This window comes from Pipra filicauda, unplaced genomic scaffold, assembly GCF_003945595.2.
Source record: "Pipra filicauda isolate LSUMZ 115617 unplaced genomic scaffold, ASM394559v2 scaffold1591_size8588_pilon, whole genome shotgun sequence".
Lineage (NCBI taxonomy): Eukaryota > Metazoa > Chordata > Aves > Passeriformes > Pipridae > Pipra > Pipra filicauda.
The window spans coordinates 266-8,548 of record NW_024104086.1 but is presented as its reverse complement, the minus strand read 5'-3'; the positions used below and the strand labels follow the sequence as shown (position 1 = coordinate 8,548).

Here is an 8,283-nt window from a genome sequence, read left to right as displayed (position 1 = left end):
GGATGGGGAGAGACACTTTGGGGGGCCATGGGATGGTGGGGGAGGGGGATTGGGAGGGTCACTTTGGGGGTCCATGGGGTGGTGTGGGGGGGTGGGATGGGGAGAGTCATGTTGGGGGGCCCATGGGCTGGTGGGTGGAGTGGGATGGGGAGAGAACTGGGGGGTCCATGGGATGGTATGGGGGTGGTGGGATGGGGAGAGACACTTTGGGGGTCCATGGGATGGTGTGAGAGGGGTGGGATGGGGAGAGACACTTTGGGGGGCCATGGGCTGGTGTGGGGAGGGGGTCAGGGGTGGTGGGATGGGCCCCCTATCCAGGCACCCCCAATCTTGTGCATCCCCACCTGGGCACTCCTATTTAGGGGACCCTAATCCAGGCACCCCCATTTGGGGACCCCCACCCAGGGCATCCTTTCTGGCCACCCAGTGGGTTCCCACATCCCCGGGGTGCCCCTGCCCACCCAGGGGTCCCATTTTTACAGGTGTCCCCATGCCCATCGTGCCTCCCTCTGCCCACCCAGGGGTCCCCATTTTGTGGGTTCCCGTGTCCCCAGGGTGTCCCTGCCCACGAGGGATCCCCTTTTTAGAGGTGCTCACACCCCTGCCCACCCAGGGGTCCCCTTTTCAGAGGTACCCACACCCCTGCCTGCCAAGGGATCCCCACCCAGTGGGTTCCACATCCCCAGGGTGCCCCTGCCCACCGAGGGGGTCCCATTTTTTAGGTGTCCACATCCCCGGGGTGCCCCTGCCCACCCAGGAGCCCCCTTTTTAGAGGTACCCACCCCCCTGCCCACCCAGGGGTCCCCACCCCTCGGGCTCCCCCGCCGCCCCCCGTCCCCTCCGCGGCCGGCGGGGCGCGGTGACAGCGCGGCGGGGGTGACAGCGCGGCGGGGGTGACAACGCGGCGGGGGTGACAGGGCGGCGGGGGTGACAGGGCGGCGGGGGTGACAGCGCGGCGTGGGTGACAACGCGGTGGGGGTGACAGCGCGACGGGGGTGACAGGGCGGCGGGGGTGACAACGCGGTGGGGGTGACAGCGCGGCGGGGGTGACAGCGCGACGGGGGTGACAGGGCGGCGGGGGTGACAGCGCGTCGGGGTGACAGCGGCGCCGCTGCCCCGCCACCCCCCTCGCCCCGGGGCGCAGGCGGCACCCGAGATGTTTCCGTCGCGCCCCGGCCGCGCTTCCCTTCGCGCCGCCACCGCGTTTCCTCCCGCACCTGAACCCGCGCCCCGTCCTGGGGCCCCCCCCGCGCCCCGGGGTGCTCACGGAGGGGCTGCTCGGGGTGAGGGGGAGGACGGGGCCGGTGACGACCCCCTCGCCGCGACCCCCCTCGGGGTGGCAGCGACCCGCGGGCACCTGCGGGACCTGCGGCTTCTTCGGCACCCGCCGGATTCGGGGCAGCGGCATCCCCGCTCCGGGCTGCGCCGGGGGTCCGAACTCGGGCAGGGGAGGGGTGCGCCGGCATTTTTGGGGTCCCCACCCCGACTTGCGGCACTCCTCGGCCCCCCGCGGCACCCCCCGCCCTCTCCCGCATCCCCCGGCCCCCCGCGGGATGCCGCGCCAGCTCCTCGCCCCGCATCCCCCGCGCACCCCCGGGGCCGGAGCATCCCCCGGGAGGGGGGGGGTCCCGTCCGAGCGTCCCCCCCGTGTCCCCCCGCGCTACCTCGGCTCTTCTCCGCCCGCTCCGACACCCGCGCTCGGCCCCGGTTCCTGTCGCGGCTTCCCCATGTGACCGGGCAGGAGTTTCAGTCACACCCTCCTCACCTCTGCCTCTGCCCCGCCGGGGTGAGCCGGCCCCGCATCGCGCGGGGACGCGGCCCCGGGGACACGGCGGGGACCGGGGGGGCCACCACGGGCCGGCCCAGGGGGGTCAGCGCGCCCCGACGGCCGGAGGGAGGTTTTGGAGGGAACGGAGGCTGGAGGTGACAGAGATGTCCCCTCCCATCAACCCCATCCCTGAGTCTCAGTGTCCCCCCAGCCCTCCAGGGACCACCCCAAGTCCTGTCCTGGCACCGACTTTATTTTGGGGGGGTTGGGGGGGATCTGGAGGGGTTTGGGGCTGCAGGGATGGACTGTTGGGCTGCTGGGGCTGGGCCAGGGTCCCTCCAGGTCGGTGACCATCTAAGGTGGGATCTGTCCAGGCCGGGGATCTGCTGGGCCAGGGTCTGTCTGGTGTCCTTTGGGCTGGAGTCACCTGGGCCAGTGTCCACCCAGGCCAGTGTCCATCTGAGATGGCATCTGTGGGGCTGGTGTCCATCTGGGCTGGAGTCCATCCGGACCAGTGTCCATCTGAGATGGCATCTGTGGGGCTGGTGTCCCCCTGGGCCAGTGTCCACCCAGGCCAGTGTCCATCTGAGGTGGCATCTGTGGGGCTGGAGTCCTCCTGGGCCAGTGTCCACCCAGACCAGTGTCCACCCAGACCAGTGTCCATCTGGCCAGGATCCCTTGGGCTGGTGTCCCCCTGGGTCAGGGCTGGGCCATGACGGGATCCACGGGGTGAGGGTCTGTCTGGACCAGTGTCCATCTGCACCAGGGTCCACCCAGGTTGGCTCCCATGGGGATGGAGCCCATCCGGACCAGGATCCAACTGGGCCACCTTCTGACCACTGCTGGGTCAGAGTCCATCTGGATCAGGGTTCATCCATCAGGGATCCGTGGGATTGGTGTCCATCTGGATCAGGGTCCATCCATCCGGGATCCGTGGGATTGGTGTCCATCTGGATCAGGGTCCATCCATCTGGGATCCATGGGATTGGTATCCCCCTGGATAAGGGTCCATCCATCCGGGATCCGTGGGATTGGTGTCCATCTGGATAAGGGTCCATCCATCTGGGATCTGTGGGATTGGTGTCCCCCTGGATAAGGGTCCATCCATCAGGGATCCGTGGGATTGGTGTCCATCTGGATAAGGGTCCATCCATCTGGGATCCGTGGGATTGGTGTCCCCCTGGATCAGGGTCCATCCATCAGGGATCTGTGGGATTGGTGTCCATCTGGATAAGGGTCCATCCATCTGGGACCTGTTGGACTGGTGTCTCCCTGGATAAGGGTCCATCTGGGATCCATGGGACTGGTGTCCATCTGGACCAGTGTCCATCCAGGTTGGCATTCATGGCACATGTCCATCTGGATCAGGATCCATCTGGGATCCATGGGACGGGTGTCCATCTGGACCAGCGTCTATCCGGCATCCACAGGACCGACATCCACTGGAGCAGGGTCCATTTGGCATCCACGGGACCGACATCCACTGGACCAGGGTCCATCCAGCCCCTCCCCCACCGGCCCAGCATCCATCCAGCCCGCGATCCAACCTCCCCATCCAGCCCAGGACCCTCGGGCCGCTCCTCACTGGGGAGGGGAGAGGAACCATCGTCAGTCCCAGCATCACCCCAACGACCCTCCCGCCACCCCCCATCCTCCGGCCAGGCCAGCCCCCACACGTGGGGTGCCCCCCGGCCGTGGGGACAGCCCCGGTGTCACCTGGAAGCCGGGCCAGCCCTGGATCTCCTGGAAGAGGGCGTTGCCGGGGCAGTCGGTGCGGCCGAGCTGGCGGTGCCCGTGCAGGGTGTAGTTGCCGAGGATGCGGCCGGCGCGGACGGCGCAGGGCAGGAGCTCGTCCCGCACCAGGGCCAGCGCGTCGGAGTCGGGCAGGGCGGCCGAGAAGTCCCCGACGTAGCCCACCCCGAACCCTCGGGTGTTGTAGCCCTTGGTGTGGGCGCCCACCCAGTGCCAACCCCGGCCCTCGTACAGGTACCCGTCCGAGCCCACCACGAAGCTGCGGGGACACCACGGGGGACAGTGAGGGGGACTGGGGGGGACAGTGGGGGGGACTGGGGCGGTGACGTGGGGCGCTTGAGGGGGGACAGTGTGGTGATGGGGGGCGGACAGTGGGAGGATTCGAGGGGGGACAGGTTTGGGGACTGGGGGGGAACATGCTGGGGACTGAGGGGGGGGACAGTGGGGAGGATTGAGGGGGGACAGTGCTGGGGACTGGGGGGGGACCCGTGGGGGTTCGGACTGGGGGGGACAGTGTGGTGAATTCGTGTGGGGACAGTGGGCGCGGACTGGGGGGGGTACAGTGGGGAGGATTTGAGGGGGGACAGTTGCTGGGGACTGGGGGGGGGGACAGTGGGGGGGGACTGGGGGGGGGGGGGGGGGCCAGTGGGGGGACCAACTAATGTGGGGCAGTGGTTTTGTGGGACTGGGGGGGACAGTGGGGTGGGACTTGGGGGGACCGTGGTGGGGGACAATGGGGACATTGGTGTCGGGACTGGTGCGAGGCAGTGTGGGGACTGGGGGCGGACAGTGATGGGGATTGGAGGGGACAGTGGGGGGGACTGGGGGGGACAGTGCTGGGGACTGAGGGGGGACAGTGGGGGGGACTGGGGGGGACAGTGCTGGGGACTGAGGGGGGACAGTGGGGGGGACTGGGGGGGACAGTGGTGGGGACAATGGGGGACAGGGATGGGGACTGGGGGGGACAGTGGGGAGGATTGAGGGGGGACAGTGATGGGGACAATGGGGGGACAGTGCTGGGGATTGAGGGGGGACAGTGGTGGGGATAGTGGTGGGGACAACTGGGGGACAGTGATGGGACCAAAGGGGGACAGTGCTGGGACTAAGGGGGGACAGTCATGGGGACTGTGGGGTGTTCCAGGTCCAACAGAGGGTTCCAGGTCCCCAGGAGGGTTCCAGGTCCCGGGGGGGGTCCCGGGGGGTGTCAGGCACCTGTACCCGATGTCGTCCCAGACGCGGGTGTCCTGGTGGAAGCTCTGCATGCTGCGCATGGCGCGGGCGCAGGCGCGGAACGAGCGGCACGGGGTGCCCGGCTCCAGGGTGTGGTGGATGAACACGGAGCCCAGCGGGAGGGTCAGCGGGCTGGGGGTGCCCCGGTACGGGCGGGCCCCCCACATGCAGCGGGGCACGATGGCCGGGCACTCTGGGGGGCACAGGGACGCTCAGCCGGGCCCTCGGGGACACGGCGGGGGGGTCTGGGGGACAGGGGGGCACAGGGCACCTGCCCAGCTGAGGAACCCCTTGGGGACACAGTGGGGGGATCTTGGGGACAGGGCAGGCACGGGGTGTCTGCTTGGCTGAGGAACCCCTTGGGGACACAGTGGGGGGGTCTTGGGGACAGGGGGGCACCTGCCCAGCTGAGGGACCCCTTGGGGACACGGCAGGGGGGTCTTGGGGACAGGGGGGGCATGGGGTGTCTGCCCAGCTGAGGAACCCCTTGGGGACACAGTGGGGGGGTCTGGGGGACAGGGGGGCACCTGCCCAGCTGAGGAACCCCTTGGGGACACAGTGGGGGGGTCTGGGGGACAGGGGGCACAGGGCACCTGCCCAGCTGAGGAACCCCCTGGCACGGACACGGATGTGCCCTCCTGGGGGCAGGGGGGGAAGTGTCTGGGGGGAAGTGTCTGCTCTGGGGGTCCCTTGGGTGGGACGTGGGGGTGGCCATCCAGGGGACATGGTGGTGGCCATCCAGGGGACACAGTGGTGTCCATTCAGGGGACTCGGGGTGTCCATCCAGGGGACATGGTGGTGGCCATCCAGGGACACAGTGGTGCCCATTCAGGGGACTCGGGGTGTCCATCCAGGGGACATGGTGGTGTCCGCCAGGGACACAGTGGTGCCCATTCAGGGGACCTCGGGGTGTCCATCCGGGGACAAAGTGGTGTCCACACAGGGGACAGCTGGTAGTGGCTGCCCAGGGGACACGTTGGTGTCCACCCAGGGGCCACCACACAGAGGACACAGCGGTGGCTACCCAGAGGACTCGGTGGTGGCCATCCAGGGACAGAGTGGTGTCCATCTGAGGACAAAATGATGTCCATCCAGGGGACCTCTGTGTGTCCATCCAGGGACCACCACCCAGGGGACACAGTGGTGCCCACCCAGGGGACAAGGTGGTGGTCACACAGGGAACATGGTGCTGTCCACCCAGGGGACAGGGTGGTGCCCACCCAAGGGACCAAGTGGTGCCCACCCAGGGTCCATGGTGCTCTCCCACCCCCCCAGGCCACCTGCCACCCCTCAGCTCTCCGCTCTTGCCTCCCCTCAGTGCCCCCCACCCCAGAGGACCCCAGAGGACCCCAACCCCGCCCGGGGTGCACCTCCCCCTCCCACTCCCCCCCAATTTCGGGGGGGCCCGAAGCTCTCCCGGCCCCACCCGGTGCCCTCCCCCCGTACCCACGTAGCGCCGGGTGAACTCCCCCGCCGCTCTCCGGGCCACGGCCGCCACCTCGCCGGGCCCCACGCCCTCCAGCAGCCCCCGCGTGGGGGGCAGGACCCTCAGCAGCTCCAGCACGGCCACCAGCTCCTCCTCCAGCTTCCCCGGCCCCGCCAGCGCCCCGAAATCCCGCCGTCTGTAGCTGCTGGGGGGTCTCCCCCTCTCCGAGCCGTTGCCCGTCCCGTAGTAGCCCCGCAGGAGCTCGGCGAGCGGGGCGGGCTCCCGGGCCAGGCGGGCACCCAGGACCACCCCGTCCATTGCCCCGTTGGCCACGGCGTCGGGCACGGGGGTCGGGGGGCCCGTCAGGGTGTAGTTTTGGGGATCGTCCACGTCGTCCCAGCAGCCGCCGGGTCCCAGCGCGGCTCCGTGGCCGCCCCGCGCCAGGAGGAAGGAGGTCCCCAAAACCTCGCCCACCGTGACGGCCAAGAGCGGGTCGAGGGGCGGCCGGAGGGCGGGCAGGGGGTCCCAAGGGCCCTCCGAGCCCCCCCCGAGCCTGAGCCCCGCCTCGATGCCGGCCAGGAGGGGCCCGAGGGCCACCGTGGAGCCGTCGGGGGCCAGCAGGGCCCCGCGCTCGGGGGCCGCGGGCTCGGGCCGGAGGAGCTCCCGGAGGAGCTGCCACTGCTCGGGGGGCAGCGCCGCGGGGGCCGGGGGGGGCTCGGGGGGCTCTCCCAGCACGGCGCGGCACCCCGGGGTGCTGCAGACCCCCAGGGCCCGCGCCAGAGCCGGGACAGAGCCCGGGGAGCCCCCCCGGGCCGGGGATTCCAGCGCGTCCAGGATCTGAACCAGCGAGTCCATGTGGCGAGCGGGGAGACCTGCGGGGACAGCCCGGGGAGGGCAGGGGGGGGCAAAAATAGGGGGAAAGGAGCCAAAACCGGGGGAAAGGACCCCAAAATCAGGGGGAAAAAACCACACCCATGGAGAATGGACAGAAAAAGGGGAAAAGGACCCAAAGAAGCGGGAAAGGACCCAAAAACCAGGGGGGAAAGACCTACAACCAAGGGGGAAGGGCCTCTAATAGGGGGGACACGGGGTGCTGTGGGGTGTTGTGTTGTGGGGTGTCATGGGGTGCTATGGGTCCTCTGGGTTGCTTTGTCATGTTGTGGGGTGGCATGTGGTGCTGTGGCATCGTGTGGCGTGTTGTGGGGTGTCATGGGGTGGGGGCTGTGGGGTGTTGTGGGGTGTCATGGGGTGCTGTGGGTGCTGTGGCATGTTGTGGTGTGTTGTGGAGTGTTGTGGGGTGTCATAGGGTGCTGTGGCATGTTGTGGGGTGCTGTGGGGTGCTGTGGGGTGCTGTGGGTGCTGTAAGCATGTTGTGGCATGTCGTGGCATGTCGTGGCATGTTGTGGCATGTTCCTACCTGTACCGGGGCGGGCGCAGACGCTCAGCACCAGGAGCAGCCACGGGAACATCCTGCGGGACACGAGAGTATCCTGCGGGACACGACTCGGGAATATCCTGCGGGACACGGGAATGTTCTGTGGGACTCGGGAATATCCTGTGGGACACGACTCGGGAATATCCTGCGGGACACGGCCCCGGTGTCAGGACCTCGGGGACTTTGTCCCCTCTGGGGGCGGGGGGACGGGGACACACGGGGAGGGGACAGGGACAAAAGGGGCGGGTGGAAGACTGCGACACACGGGGGATGGGACAGGGACACACGGGGAGGGGGGGGATGGGACAGTGACCCTCGGGGGATGGGAACAGCACACCGTTAAGGGGACAATGCCACCCTGCCTGGGGGGACGCCGCCACAATTCTAGCGGGGAGGGACGCTGCCACCAGGACCCACAGCAGGCGATGCTGCCACCAGGACACATGAGGGGACACTGCCCCCAGGACACACGTCAGGGCATGAAGCCACCAGGACACTCATCAGGGGACGATGCCACCACACACGGGGGGACACTGCCACCAGGACACACACAGCAGGGGACACTCGTCAGGGGACGATGCCACCAGGACACCCGTCAGGGGACGATGCCACCACACATGGGGGGACACTGCCACCAGGACACTCATCAGGGGACGATGCCACCACACACGG

The 8,283-nt window shown here is 69.0% G+C and overlaps 1 protein-coding gene across 1 annotated transcript; it reads right to left on the bottom strand.

The window, feature by feature from the left end:
• Window positions 1-3,270: 3,270 nt before the first annotated feature.
• PGLYRP2 (peptidoglycan recognition protein 2) lies at window positions 3,271-7,653 on the bottom strand. The gene is made up of 5 exons (XM_027736575.2): window positions 7,594-7,653; window positions 6,197-7,048; window positions 4,733-4,943; window positions 3,485-3,779; window positions 3,271-3,352 (listed from the first exon to the last, which is right to left on the bottom strand). The coding sequence occupies exons 1-5, from the start codon at window positions 7,643-7,645 to the stop codon at window positions 3,350-3,352; spliced, it is 1,413 nt and encodes a 470-aa protein (XP_027592376.2). The 5' UTR covers window positions 7,646-7,653; the 3' UTR covers window positions 3,271-3,349.
• Between the last annotated feature and the right edge of the window lie 630 nt (window positions 7,654-8,283).

Excerpts from the sequence above, each read along its gene's own strand:
- PGLYRP2 (XM_027736575.2), bottom strand. The coding sequence starts at position 7,645 with ATGTTCCCGTGGCTGCTCCTGGTGCTGAGCGTCTGCGCCCGCCCCGGT. Across the intron at positions 7,049-7,593 it reads CTGCGCCCGCCCCGGTACAG|GTCTCCCCGCTCGCCACATG; the intron begins GTAGGAACATGC and ends CTGTCCCCGCAG. Across the intron at positions 4,944-6,196 it reads GTTCACCCGGCGCTACGTGG|AGTGCCCGGCCATCGTGCCC; the intron begins GTACGGGGGGAG and ends TGTGCCCCCCAG.